General features: G+C 39.6%; 1 protein-coding gene and 2 pseudogenes across 4 annotated transcripts in view; all 3 read right to left on the bottom strand.

The window, feature by feature from the left end:
• Window positions 1–2828: 2828 nt before the first annotated feature.
• LOC119626578 (small ribosomal subunit protein eS12 pseudogene) lies at window positions 2829–3244 on the bottom strand (annotated as a pseudogene).
• Window positions 2829–14366, bottom strand: part of BCO2 (beta-carotene oxygenase 2) — a 44949-nt gene continuing 33411 nt past the window's right edge. For all 4 annotated transcript variants that reach the window (XM_008020871.3, XM_008020872.3, XM_038005215.2 and 1 more), the window contains 4 exons: window positions 7682–7819; window positions 6600–6782; window positions 5234–5344; window positions 2829–3809 (listed from right to left, as the gene is read on the bottom strand). In XM_008020871.3, coding sequence (XP_008019062.2) covers window positions 3696–3809; window positions 5234–5344; window positions 6600–6782; window positions 7682–7819 — 546 coding nt within the window. In that variant the 3' untranslated portion in view covers window positions 2829–3695. The remainder of the gene's footprint in view (window positions 3810–5233; window positions 5345–6599; window positions 6783–7681; window positions 7820–14366) is intronic.
• Window positions 7833–12948, bottom strand: LOC140712798 (alpha-ketoglutarate dehydrogenase component 4 pseudogene; annotated as a pseudogene).

The following is a 14366-nucleotide window of genomic DNA, read 5'->3' as shown; positions in this document are numbered from 1 at the left end:
GCCATTTAAGTATAAAGGAAAGGAAGCTTCACCCCCTTATCTCCCTCCTAGCTCCCCACAAAAAGGGAATTTTCATCTGCTTAAATCACATTTCCAGGCACTGGTTGGGCCTTGTTTACACACAAGCAGGCCTACAATGTGTTAAAAGTACCACACATAGTGTTGCTTACTCTCCAAAGGAAGAAAAAAAAAATTCGAGCCAAAGCTCTCCCCTACTCCCACCCTGCCCCAAGGTGGCCTAGCTGGCTGGTTCCTATGTTTTTCTACTGCTTGCGTCCTGTGGAGGACCCAACCTGCCCATTTGCCTCTTCCTTTTCCCCTCAATTGTGCACCACTTATTCCCTTTCCTTGAATCCTCAGACACTGGCTAGTGGTAAGAGTTGGGCTTAGGGAGAAGAAGAGGCCCAGCCTATGCTTTGAGCCTTGGTCATATGCTCACTCAATTTTACCATAACTTTCTCCCTTGGATACCGGCATATGTGCCTAGATTATAACATGCCACTGATCTTTTTTTGTCTTCTCCTTCAGGAAACAGCAGAGCCAAGGCAGAATTCAGGTATCCTTAGGTCAAAATCTTATGATTATACTGCTATCCTTCATATGTCTGAACTTCATTCCCTGTATATTAAGACAGATATTTATAAACAGAGGAAAGATGTGACAGATCTATGGACTTGCCAGAGGTCATCCAGAGTCTCCTTCACCCTTCAGATCTAGGAAGATCAATCAAATCTCCATGTTTTGTCTGAGGAAGTACAATGAACGCCTTTTCAGGGACTTGTGTAAAAGGAAACAGTGGGGGACTTACACTCTCGGTTACCTGAGGCTCTTTGCTCCTGCATCTGCTGTATTCCTTCTGTTTAGGCATCTTCTTGCCATTCTAAACCTGCTACTATGTTCTGCATCTCACAAACCCAGACATGGAACTCAGCCCTTTTACTTTATTGCCACAGTGCAAAACCCCACACGTGGCATTTGCATGTATGGAACACATTACTAAAGAAGATAGGGCCTGTGAAGTTTGAAGTGACTCTTAAGGAAAATTAGACAGGCAACTATGTTAGTCCAGGACCGTGCAGAGAGCCTAACCATGAGTTCAAAGGTGCCCCATATTGTATGTCTGCGGGTCTTCTCCAGAGCATTCACCATGCAGAAGGAGCATAAACAGTTTAACTGGTCCTGGAATGGAGTTCAGCAGAGGGAAGGGAATATAACTGAAGGAAAAGGGAACAAGGGATTTTGGGGGTGTTGGCAAGAGTGTGGTTTAAGTGACAGACTTTGCCTGCTTACAGCTGTCGATAAGAACAGGCAGGGTTTAGAAATGTGGAGATTATATGGTCTCTAGTGCCACCTGTTGTCCAATTAAATGAAGAACTACTGGCTTGTCAACAATCCCTGAGAACTATACATTAGAGATTAGAAGAAATGCCTGATTTTAATGATGTTCCTCAAAATAACCTCCCAAAGCAGAGCTGAGGGTGGGGTGGGGGTAGTGGGTGGTCCATAGGAGGTTGTGCAATTGCAGTAGCATCTGCTGTGGACAGCAGAGAAAAAAACAGTTTAAAAGAAGCCTCCATGCAGGATATGGCCAACTTCCTGTCTTCTGAGTATCTTAGGACCAATGGTGATAGGCAGACTGTGATGGAAAGAATGAAGTGCTTTTCAGATTTATATTCAAAGTCTACTATCTATGATCATTTGTATTTCTTCTCCTAGGACCTCTGTCACCCACCTATCCGATGATGGTAATTGACAGGGCAGGAGCACCTTTATACTGGACAAACTGCCATTTTAAGTTCCAGCTCCCTTTCTAGCCTCATGCGTTTCAAGGAAATCACTTCTAACTACAAGCAAACAGAAAAAGCAGCCAGTAAAACACAAATAAAACAGCTCAGACACAGAGGGAAGTAGGGGGAAAGTCTCTTGGGTAACTGCCAAATTTCACTCTCATACAATGGGCCCCAGTAAAACAGTGGGCCTTAATAAGGACATTCCTCTCCCTTCAGGGGCACTAAGATAGGGAAGCTAAAAGCAGACTTGGGGGGTATACCTGCAGCTGAAAAAAAAAAAAAAACCCACAACTCTCCCTCCCAAATAAGCACAACAAAGAAACACAGAAGCAGTCCAAGCCTCTAATATACTCTTCCACCCTGAATCCTTAAAAACTCTTAGTCTGTAAAAAAAAGTTTGCCTCTAATCTAACTCAGTCAAAAGGCTCCTCTCGGGTTTGTTTCCTCTAAAATAAACCTGTCTTATCTGGCAAGCCACCTTTCACGTTTCTTTCATCTTTCTTTAATTCTTTCGGTAATGACCAAAACACATGAATTTTTCTTTCATGTATTCTTATTATTATGTAGAGGAAAATATATCCAATAAATGAAATTTAAAACACTCTTTGAAAGGTTGTATCAATACTTTCTTAATTATTTCAAGGAAGAGCCATAAAATATATATATATGAAACCATAGTTATCTTATGAATTCTGCTTTGTGGTGTTTTTTCTTAAGAAACATGAGTGCCGGCCGGGTGCCGTGGCTCATGCCTGCAATCCCAGCACTTTGGGAGGCCGAGGCAGGCGGATCACAAGGTTAGGAGATTGAGATCATCCTGGCGAACACGGTGAAACCCCATCTCTACTAAAAATACAAAAAAATTAGCCGGGCATGATGGTGTGCGCCTGTAGTCCCAGCTACTCGGGAGGCTGAGGCAGGAGAATGGCGTGAACCTGGGAGGCAGAGCTTGCAGTAAGCCAAGATCACACCACTGCACTGCAGCCCGGGTGACAGAGCGAGACTCCGTCTCCAAAAAAAAAAAGAAAGAAAGAAACATGAGTGCCAAAGTTTTATTTGTTCATTTCTTACATTTGAAATATTCCTCAATGACATCCTTGGCTTAAGATTCTTTGACATAGACCTTAACTGCTGCACAACTGCAGTCAACCACTTTTGGGGGTTTCCCTCTCAGTTTTACAGAGGCCTACCCATTCCCCTGGTTTCTCGTTGTCATCAATCTTAATTAGGGTTAGTTGGTGTTCAGCACCATGGGCCTCCACCAACTTGACATACATAGGCTCATTGCAGTTGGGTGCAGGCAGACAAAGGTGGGCTTGGTGCTTGTCTAAGGCTTTGGCAGCTTCACAAATTGCACATGCTAGGCCATCATGGGTGACGGCAGTCTTCCGCACCTCTTATAAAGTAGTGTTAATGGTCATGACACCTCCAGCAGCAATGCCTCCGTTGGCCATGATGGTGTATTAAGGGTAAAACAGAACCTCATATGCACTTGAGCCTCTGCCATGGTGTAACTTGGCAGTGGCAAGGAAATAGTGAATTATGGTTTTAACAGAAATTTTTAAACCAAATGTCTATTTGGGACATTGGTTTGGGAGGTACAGTGCCCTTTATGCTCTGTCTTTTCTATACAGTGCATTCTTTGTTTTTCTTTTTATTTTTATGTTAGATTCTGGGGTACATGTGCAGGCTTGTTACATGAGTATATTGTGTGATGCTGAGGTTTGGGCTTCTAATGATCCCATCACCCAAATAGGGAACATAGTATTCAATCAGTAGCTTTTTAACCCCTGCCCCTCTTCCTCCTTGCCCCGCTTTTGGAGTCCTCAGTGTCTATTGCTCTAGTCTTTATGTCCAAGTGCACATTTATTTTAAACCTAGTTTCCAGACCTTGTGGTTGTCCCATCAGATGGGTATGAAGGTACCATGGAATCCATAAGGCATCTGCACAGGTACCTCTGCTCGGCCCAACTCTTCAAAGTTCTTGGCATCCAAAACTAGGAGAAAATTGCTTTCATTCTAGAAAAGGAAAGACAATATTGAAAATTATCTTTTTTTCATCAAAAATTTGCCTGTCTCCTCCACTAAGCTGTAAAATTCCTAATGGAGAGACCATGTTGGTCGGGCACAGTGGCTCACACCTGTAATCCCAGCACTTTGGGAGGCTAAGGTGGGTGGATTGCTTGAGCTCATCATTGAAGACCAGCCTCGGCAACATGGCAAAACCCCATCTCTATAAAAAATAAAAAAATTAGCCAGGCGTGGTGGTGCACACCTGTAGTCCCAGCTACTCAGAGGCTGATGCAGGAGGATCACTTGAGCCTGGGAGGCAGAGGTTGCAGTGGGCTGAGATTGTGCCACTGCATTCCAGCCTAGGTGACAGAGCGAGACCCTGTCTTTAAAATAAAAGAAAGAGAGAGAGAGAGAGAAAGAGCAAGACCATGTCTTACACATCTTCACATCTCTCCCCAGAACCTAGCACAGTGCCTCACCTATACACTCACAAATTGTTTCCTCAGTTGCTGAACTGGACTGGAAAGGATATCATAGCTAAAGAAGTTCATACCTAGAGCAAATAAATTAAGTTGTTTCTATCAATCACCTTCATAGGATTTGAGTTTAATATTTTTGCTTGCACCTTGCCAATCTTTTAAAAGACAGAAACTCTTTCTTCCAAGTTAGAAATGCCTCCATTTTGTGTTACTTTGTAGCTGTTCAAAGGGCAGCATTGCAAGGCAGACTGAGATCCGCCAAATCGAATTCCAGGAATGGCAAGTGCATGGCATGAGAACAAAGTCCTCCTAAAGCCCATGACAGATATCACTAATTGATCACAGCCTTTCTTACTGAATGCTTAAAAGGCCTCAGAGCCCTGCACCCCAGGCAGCCACTAATAATTAATCAAAGCTGATATTCAAAGTGAACCTATTTGCCATAAGATTGCCCTAGACAAGGAGTCAGATAGTGAATAGTGTTATTGGGACACTGGACCAGGACTGATGACATTGGACTTGGAGGTCAGTTCATTGAAATTGGCAGCACACATGATGGTATAAACATCAGATCGGAAATCAAAAGACTTGGATTTAAATACTGGCTTTACCACTATGAGATCTGATGCAAGTTTACTTCAACTTCTTTACTTTACAAATTCCACATGTATAAAATGGTATCCCACAAAGTTGTTTTGATAACTGAATATGTGTAAGTAGTTTGTAAATAACAAATTCCTATGCAAATACAAATTGTTATTATGGTCTTCCAAACAGAACTTTAAAACAACAAACTATGGATTGAGACAAAAGGGTATGTAAATAGTAAGAAGGGGAAGAGAAGAGAAAAGGAATCAAAGTAAACTATCGACAGATGAGTGTGCATCCTTGATTTATCAGATGACTTAGTGCTACTTTTCTTTCTGACTAGTGATAGGGAAATATATTTACCTGGTTGGGAGTGATCACCACAGAAAGAATAACCCCACCATCTTCTTCATTGGTTCCTGGTACTGGAACAAAAACAGGTTCTGAGGGATAAAAGCCATCTTCTCTCCAAACCTGCAAGTCCCGAAAAAAGCATTCGATAAAAGGCCAGTAGCAAGTTGGTAACTTTCTATGGCTTTTGTCACTTCAAGCATGAATTTGGCTGTGATATAGTTTGGATGTGTGTCCCCTCCAAAGCTCATGCTGAAGTGCTGAGCCCAGTGCTGAAGGTGGGGCCTAGCAGGAAGTGCTGGGTAATGGGGGCCAGTCCCTCATGAATAGCTTAGCACCATCCACTTGGTGATAAGTGAGCTCTAGCTCTATTAGTTCATCTGAGAGGTAGTTGTTTTAAAGGAGTCTGGCCCCTCCTCCAATCTGTCTTGCTCCCACTCTCTCACCATGTGACATGAGGCTGCCCCTTTGCCTTTGCCTTCTGCCATGATTGTAAGCTTTCTGAGGCCTTATCAGAAGCTGAGCACATGCTGGTACCACGCTGGTACATCCCACAGAACTATGAGCCAAATAAGCCTCTTTTCTTTCTCTTTTTTTTTTTTTTTTTTTTTTTTTGAGACAGAGTCTTGCACTGTCGCCAGGCTGGAGTGCAGTGGCACAATTTCAGCTTACTGCAACCTCTGCCTCCCAGATTCCAGCAATTCTCCTGCCTCAGTCTCCCTATTAGCTGGGATTACAGGCATGTGCCACCACGCCCAGCTAATTTTTGTATTTTTAGTAAAGACAAGGTTTCACCATGTTGGCCAGGATGGTCTTGATCTCCTGACCTTGTGATCCACCCCTCCTCGGCTTCCCAAAGTGCTGAGATTTCAGGCGTGAGCCACCGCGCCCGACCTAAACCTCTTTTATTTATAAATTATCCAGCCTCAGGGATTTCTTTATAACAACACAGAAGACAGTAACACAGGCTGTCAATAGAATAATCCAAAAATAAAAGAATCAGCCCTACTGAGTTGAATATAGGAGAAAGAGAGGGAGTCTTTGCAGTCCCAGATTCCATCACCATCAAACACAATTTGTATAACTATAATTTGCCATCTACTTTAAATATAGGTGTCCCAACAACCCTAACCCCATAATTGCTCCCAAAATAACATCAAGATCAAACATAGAATTATTTTGCTGGGCTTGGGGTCAATTTGGATTCCCTAGAAGGAACATACCGCTAACTTAGATGATTTCATAGTTCTCAAACTCAATAAAAGAAAATGGCTGAGCTGCTTAAATACTGAAGAATCTTAAGAGCTACTTTAAACAGAACTAATTCAAAGGGAAGAACAGGTCTCTGAAAAGTTCAAAAAGGAGAGTTTTTCATCACCTTCAGTGTCTTATTCACCACATCAACCTTGATCAGAGAATCCCCCACCAAATGCCGAAAGCCACAGCCATAAAAGAAACGATACTTTTTGCCACTGAATTGACCATAGTAGATCTGAGGAAATTCAATGCCTCCTTCCTTTTCTAGGTCCTCCTGATGTAGATTTTCATGAGAGCACCAGATCTAAAAGAGATTTCAAAAGGATTTGTAGTGGTTGCTTAATTCTTATTTTCCTCTTATGTATGTCAGTGAGGAGCCTCATACTTATAAAGGTTTGTGACAGGGCGTGGGAACTGAGGTTCTACGTCATTTTTTAATATTGTTCCTCTTTCCATCATATGTATGGATGCATAATGATTATCAAGTTTTATTAATAAGCTGTCAAATGACATAGAAGGTAGACATATGCTTTTTATTCTTCTAAAACTAAGGCATTGACAGCTACACAATGATAGACCTGTGCTAAGCACATATTATCTAAAAGGCAGGGATTGCAGCTGGACGCGGTGGCTCAAGCCTGTAATCCCAGCACTTTGGGAGGCTGAGGTGGGAGGATTACCTGAGGTCAGGAGTTCGAGACCAGCCTGGCCAACATGGCAAAACCCCATCTTAGCTAAAAATACCAATACATTAGCCGGGCGTGGTGACAGGTGCCTGTAATCCCAGCTACTCGGGAGGCTGAGGCAGGGGAATTGCTTAAACCCAGGAGGCAGAGGTTGCAGTGAGCTGAGATGGCACCACTGCACTCCAGCCTGGGCAACAGAGCGAGACTCCATCTCAAAAAATAAAAATAAATAAAAAATAAAAGGTGGGGATTGCTAATGTCAAGCTCAAATGAATAGACATTCCACAACCATAAGACAGTTCCATATCTCTGTTTCAAAGCACAGGAAGGATAGATAAACACTGTGTTCATTCCCACTGTTTCTGCAATTCTTGTGCAAGCAGTGTTAAATGACCTTACCCTGCTCGGATGAATGTCATAAAAGTTATTGGGTACCAAACATTTTGGAAAACAGCTAAGGAATAAAGTAACACCACTAAAGTTCAAAGTCTTACTCTAATGTCTGTTCATAGCATACCGTTCCATCAGCCTGTTTCACAGCACTGGCTGAAGTATAGGACAATGGACTCAGGTTGTCTCCCTCAGGAGCATTCAAACTGACATTTAAAGGCAAAACAAACCTTCGAGGGAAAGATCTGCCTGCTGACTTATAGACCTGTTTGGGAAGAAGAAAGAGATGAAAATTGTCATTCATATGGTTTAACAGTATGTCCCAATAATTTAGATCCAGTCAACATCATTGGCATTCCTAAATATTTAAATAAATGATAATTTCCATTCATTCATCTACTTAATATTTGTTGAGTACCTACTATAGCCCAGGCAGTTTTAGACACTGGAGATACAGTCATGAATAAAGCAAGACTGACCTCATATAATTTATATTCTAGTGGAGGAATAATAAAGAAATTTAAAAATTAGAAAATATTTGTGGCCAGGTACGGTGGCTCCTGCCTGTAATCTCAGCACTTTGGGAGGCCGAGGCAGGCGGATCACCTGAGGTCTGGAGTTCAAGACCAGGCTGACCAACATGGAGAAACCCTGTCTCTACTAAAAATACAAAATTAGCCGGGCATGGTGGCGCATGCCTCTTAATCCCAGTTACTCAGGAGGCTGGGGCAGGAGAATCGCTTGAACCTGGAAGGCAGAGGTTGCAGTGAGCCGAGATCGTGCCATTGCACTCCAGCCTGGGCAACAAGAGTGAAACTCCATTTCAAAAAAAAGAAAAATAAAAAAAAGTGTTATTTAATTAGCATCAAATAAACAAATGGTTATATAACAAAGAGTAAGAAACTAGAGAGTAACAAGGGGTGCTTTCCTTCTTCAGATTTGATCAGGTAGACCTCTGTGTGGAAAAGGATCAACTTTGCAGGCCTGGGTTGCTCAGACCCTGCACTATTTCAAGAATGACTTGTTTTCATGACTGACCTTGGGCTGGCTACCGGGAACTGAGTTCTTGGGATGTTCTGCCTGATAAGAGTGTTCTTGCATGTGCCAGTCCTTAAGTGACTCTGCAGTAGTTTGTCCAGACAGTTTATGCTAACAATGTGATTTATAAGGAACACCTCCATTCCCTTGAGCATCTGGAACATCAGTAACTGAGGGTCATCATGTAGGGGTTTTATGCTTATATAACTCATCCCCAATAAAAACCCTGGACAAGCAGGCTTGGGTGGGTTTCTTTGGCAGATAACATTTTACACATGTTGTCACTAGTTCCTGGAGGAATTAAGCGTGCCCATTGTGACTCTACTGGGAGAGGACTCTTGGAAGCATGTACCTGGTTTCCTCTAGACTGCATCTCATGCACCTTTTTCTTTTGCTGATTTTGTTTTTTATCCTTTTACTGTAATCATGAGTCATGATTACATGATACTCATCACTATATACAGTCTTTTTGAAAAATTTTAATAAATATGGGGTCTCACTATGTTGCCCAGGCTTGTCTTGAACTCCTGGGCTCAAGCAGTCCTCCTGCCTTGGGCTCCCAAAGTGCTGGAATTATAGCCATGAGCTACCTCGCCCAACCTATATTGAGTCTTATGAATCCTCCTAATGAATCATCAAACCTAGGGGTGATCCTGGGAACTCCCAACACAGCTTCTCTGTAGAAATGATGTTTAAGCAGGAAACCCAAATAAAGTAAGTGTGTTTTTCCTGACAGTAAGTGCTTTAAGCCCATTTTCCTCTCCTGAAATACTGTAGGATGGAGAACAAACTGCATCATTTCCTCCCATATACCTAGTCTATACGATCTCTGTAGCATGCAGAAATATTTTTAGTGAGTAAAGATTTAGTGCTATTCTTAAGATTCATAAAGAGTTATTAGCTTTTTTTCTAAAAGGTCACCATGACTTCAGAAGTTACTAGCTTTTAAAAAATGACTTTAATTATATTTACAATTGTTTTCTCTTGCAAAACCAAAAGACACATCAAATAATGGTAGATTACATCATATGGATCAACTACCCCATTGAAAACAACTAGAAATGATGGACAAAATGTTTAAAACAGCTGCCTGAAGGACTGGTGACCTAAAAAGACAGTGAAGAACAAAGGGGCCAGGTTTGGGATGAAACAGAAACCCACAGAAACCAACTGGATATGGAGGCAAGTTTTCCCATACCTATTTAAACATATGCTCAACATTATTAGTCATTAGGAAAACGCAAATCAAAACCACAATGAGATATCACTTCACACCCATAAGGATGGTTATTTTTTTAAAACCCAGAAAATAATAAATGTTAGTAAAACTATGAACAACTAGAACTCTTGCGCATTGCTGATGGTAATGAAAAATGCTGTGGCCACTGTGGAAAAATAGCTTGGTGGTTCCTCAAAAAATTAAACATAGAATTACACAATCTAGCAATTCCACTTCTAAAATATACACCTAAAAGAACTAAAAAAAGGAACTTGGAGATTTGTATGCCAGTGTTCATAGCAGCATTATTCTTAATACCCAAAAGATGGAAACAACCCAAGTATCCATCAACAGATGAATAAACAAATATAGTGTGTGTGTTTGTGTATACAATCGAATATTATCTAACCTTAAAAAGGAATGAAATTCTGATACGTGCTACAACATAGATGAACCTTGAAAACATTACACTAAGTGAAATAAGACAGACACAAAAGGACAAGTATTGTATGATCCCACTTATATGAAGCAGCTAAAATAGGCAAATTCATAGAAACAGAAAGTAGAATAGAGGTTGCCAGGGACTGGAGGCGGGGGAACAGGGAATTATTGTTTAATGGGTACAGAGTTTCTGTTTGAGATGATGAAAATGTGCTGGAAATGGATATTGGTGATGTTGCACAACATTGTGAATTTACGCAATGCCACTGAATTGCACACCTAAAACGGTTAAAATGGTAAATTTAATATTATATATATAATTTTTACACTGTAAAAAAAGAAATAATATGGAGATTTCCCATGTATTCGTCATCCTCTCTTGCCAGTGGGAATGTCTTGCATAATTACAATACAATAGCACAACTGAGAAATTTACATTGAGGCAATCCACCAACCTTATTCTAGTTTAACATGCATTCATTTGTGTGTGTGTGTGCACGTGTATTTAGTTTTATGCTATTTTATCATGTGTAAATTCATGTACCTACCACCCCACTCAAGATACAGAACAGATCCACCACCACAAGGATCCTTCACGCTACTTTAGGACCCATAGCAACTCGCTCATCCCTTAACCTTAAAGAGAAAGACTTTCCAATAGTTTTGAGGGCTAGAGTGACAACAGTTTGAGTTTACGATTTTCCAAGAAGAGGAAGACCTAGTAAACCTCTAGTCCTTTGGGTTTGGACCTCATAGGTCTGTACCCTATGAATTAGAATAAACAAGAAATAGTCCAGTACTTGCATGGACTGAATCCTGCTTCAAATTATACAAGCAAGTGAAATTCTTCTCTAGAGGAAGATAACATCATCCTGTGTCTCAAAATATTTCCACAATTTTTAAAACACAATATTCTGCAAATGAAAGAAAATAACCAGCACATGAAAAGACAAAGCAACATGATTAAAAACCAAAATAAACAACAGATAACAGAAACAGAATCACAGAAGATCCAGATGATAGTTATCAGACTTTAACTATTCTAAATATGTTTAAGGAAATTATTTTAAACTGAGAATTGTGGTAGAGAACTATAAACTGGAAAAGAGAACCAAATCAATGTTCTAGAACTGTAGATCTACTTATAAGGAAATTTTCAGGTCTGGAAGCCTTTACTGTTGAATTATTCCAAAAATTTAATAATGTCAATCCTATACAATATCATCCAGAGAGAAGGAAAAGAGAGAACAATTCCCAACTCATTGTATGAGACTAGAAAAACCATGAAACCAAAACCTAGGACGAACATTACAGAAAAGAAAAAAAATTAAAAGGCAATTTTATTCATGAACATAGATACAAAGAATTCTAAACAAAATAGTAACAAAGCAAATCCTGCAATATATTTAAAAGAAAATACAATGCGACCAATTGGGATTTACTTCAGGAATGGAAGGTAAGCTTAACATTCAAAAATCAATCAATGGCTGTTATGAACATTTTTTAAGGAATCAGTCAATGTACTTCACCACATTCACAGAATAAAGGATAAAAGTTATATGATTATCTCAATAGTGCAGAAAAAAAAAAACAGTTGATAAAGTCCAATATCCATTCATGACAAAAAATCTCAGTAAACTAGGAGTAAAAGGGAACTCTCCTAATCTAATAAAATGTATCTTTTTAAAAAGATGTCCACACAAAACCTGCTAACAAATATTTATAACAGCTTTATTCATAATTGCCAAGATTTGGAAGCAACCAAGATGTCCTTGAACAAATGAATGAATACACAACTGTGGTACATATTTCAGTGATAAAAAGAAATGAGTTCTCAAGTCACAAAAGACACAGAGGAACCTTAGATGCATATTGCTAAGTGAAAAAAGTCAGTCTGAAAAGTCTACATACTGTATGATTCCATGTGACATTCTGGAAAAGTCAAAACTACAGAAATAGTGAAAAGATCAGTGGTTTCCAGGGGCTGAGAGAAGGAAAGGGGAAGGGAAGAATAGGTGGAGCCCAGGGAGATTTGCAGGGCAGTGAACTATGCTGTATGATATTGGTAGATACATGACATTATGCATTTGTCAAAACCTGTAGAACTGTACAACACAGACCTAACCATCATGTACAGTATGGACTTCAGTTAGTAACAATGTAACACTCCTCCACTGATACATCAGTTGTAATAAATGTATCATACCAACACAAGATGTTAATACCAGGGGAAACTAGCAGGAGGAGGAAATATGGAAACTCTCCATACTTTCTGCTTGATTTTTCTTTAAACCTAAAACTGCTCTAAAAAACAGTCTTTTTTTTAATTATTATTTTAGAAGTCCTTTATTGTAAAGGTAATTCTTTTGTCTGATGACAAACGGCAGCCACAGTGATTATTCTGGATCTCCACATTAGACAAATTCAATTTCTTCTTGAGACACAAGTTTACTTCTGTATTTCTGAGGTAATGTTTTCATTACTTCTGCAGTGTCTGGTGCATCTGCAAATCTAGTAACTTACTTCCCTTAGAATGGTGGGAGATTGCAGAAAGTGAGATGGTTGTCCTGTTGATCTCAAAGTTTCTGGTACATTGGGTTTAGGATTGTCTCTTCTAGCAGGGAAGCTTATTAACGGGGCATGTGGCTTGACTACCTGAACAACCCTGCTAGCAGACACATCTTGCTGCCCATCATGACCCCCAAGAAGGGACAGTTTCTATTTTTTTTTTTTTAATCTACAGCACACAGCATGCTTAATGGTAAAATGCTGCAAGCTTTGCCTCACAGATTGGGAACAAGTTAAGGATGCCACTATCATCACTTATATTCAACACTGTACTGAAGATCCAGTGAAATAAGACAAAAAAAAAAAAAAAAAAAGAAAACCAATAAACAACTTACATGTAGAGTTATAAAAGGAACTGTCATTACTTGCATGTGATATTATAGATGTAAAAAATCTAAAAGAATCTATAATTATTAGAATTTGTAAGTGTAATTACAATATTAGTGAATATAAGATCAACAAACAAAAATCAATTGCTGGCCAGGAGCAGTGGCTCACACCTGTAATCCCAGCACTTTGAGAGGCCAAGGCGGGTGGATCACTTGAGGTCAGGAGTTCAAGACCAGCCTGGCCAACATGGTGAAACCCTGTCTCTACCAAAAAATATGAAAATTAGCCAGGAATGGTGGCACGTGCCTGTAGTCCCAGCTACTCGAGAGGCTGAGGTGGGAGGATCGCTTGAACACAGGGGGCAGAGGTTGCAGTGAGCTGAGATCACACCACTGCACTCCAGCCTTAGTGACAGAGTGAGACCATCACCCTGTCTCAAAAAAAAAAAAAAAAAAAAAAAAAAAACTCAATTGCTATATAGCAACACTAACATAAAATGAAAGCAAAAAATAAACAACATTTAAAATAATGTAAAAAAAATCTAGGAATAAATCTAACAAAAGATGCAGAAAACCTGTAACCAGAAAACTATAAACATTGAAAGAAATTAAAGAAGTCTCAAATAAATGGAAAGATACATTGTGTTCACATACTGGAAGACTCAACATTGTGTAAAGAGGTTAGTCCTCTCTCAAATTGATACATTGGTTCAGTGCAAATACAATTAAAATATGACCATATTTTTGTGTGGGGAACTGACAGCTGATTCTAAAATTTATACAAAAATGTGAAGGGCCAGGGATGGCCATGACACTCTTTGCAAAAGAAAAATATTAGGATAACTTGATACTAAACCTTAAGACTTTTTTAATGCAGTGCACAAGTAACCATAAGTAGAACCATGAAACAGAATATAGAGTACAGAAACAGAATAATGCATATACAGATACTTGACTTCTCTAGAAGATAACACAGGATAATATTTTCATTACCTTACCAAGAGAATATGTCTAAAACAAGATGTACAATGTATAAGTCACAAAGGAAAAGATTGTATACTGGGCCATATTAAGAATGTTTATTCATTAAAAGGCACTATTAAGATAATCTGATAAAGACAGCTAGAAAAATACCTATAGCAATTTTATATTTAATAATGAATTGTTAAACATTTTTCAACACTACCTGTTCAACTTCTATTCACTATCTTGCACTT

Source organism: Chlorocebus sabaeus, chromosome 1, assembly GCF_047675955.1.
Source record: "Chlorocebus sabaeus isolate Y175 chromosome 1, mChlSab1.0.hap1, whole genome shotgun sequence".
In the NCBI taxonomy this organism is placed as follows: domain Eukaryota; kingdom Metazoa; phylum Chordata; class Mammalia; order Primates; family Cercopithecidae; genus Chlorocebus; species Chlorocebus sabaeus.
Note: the sequence above shows the minus strand (reverse complement) of the source record. Positions and strands in the feature narration are given on the sequence as shown.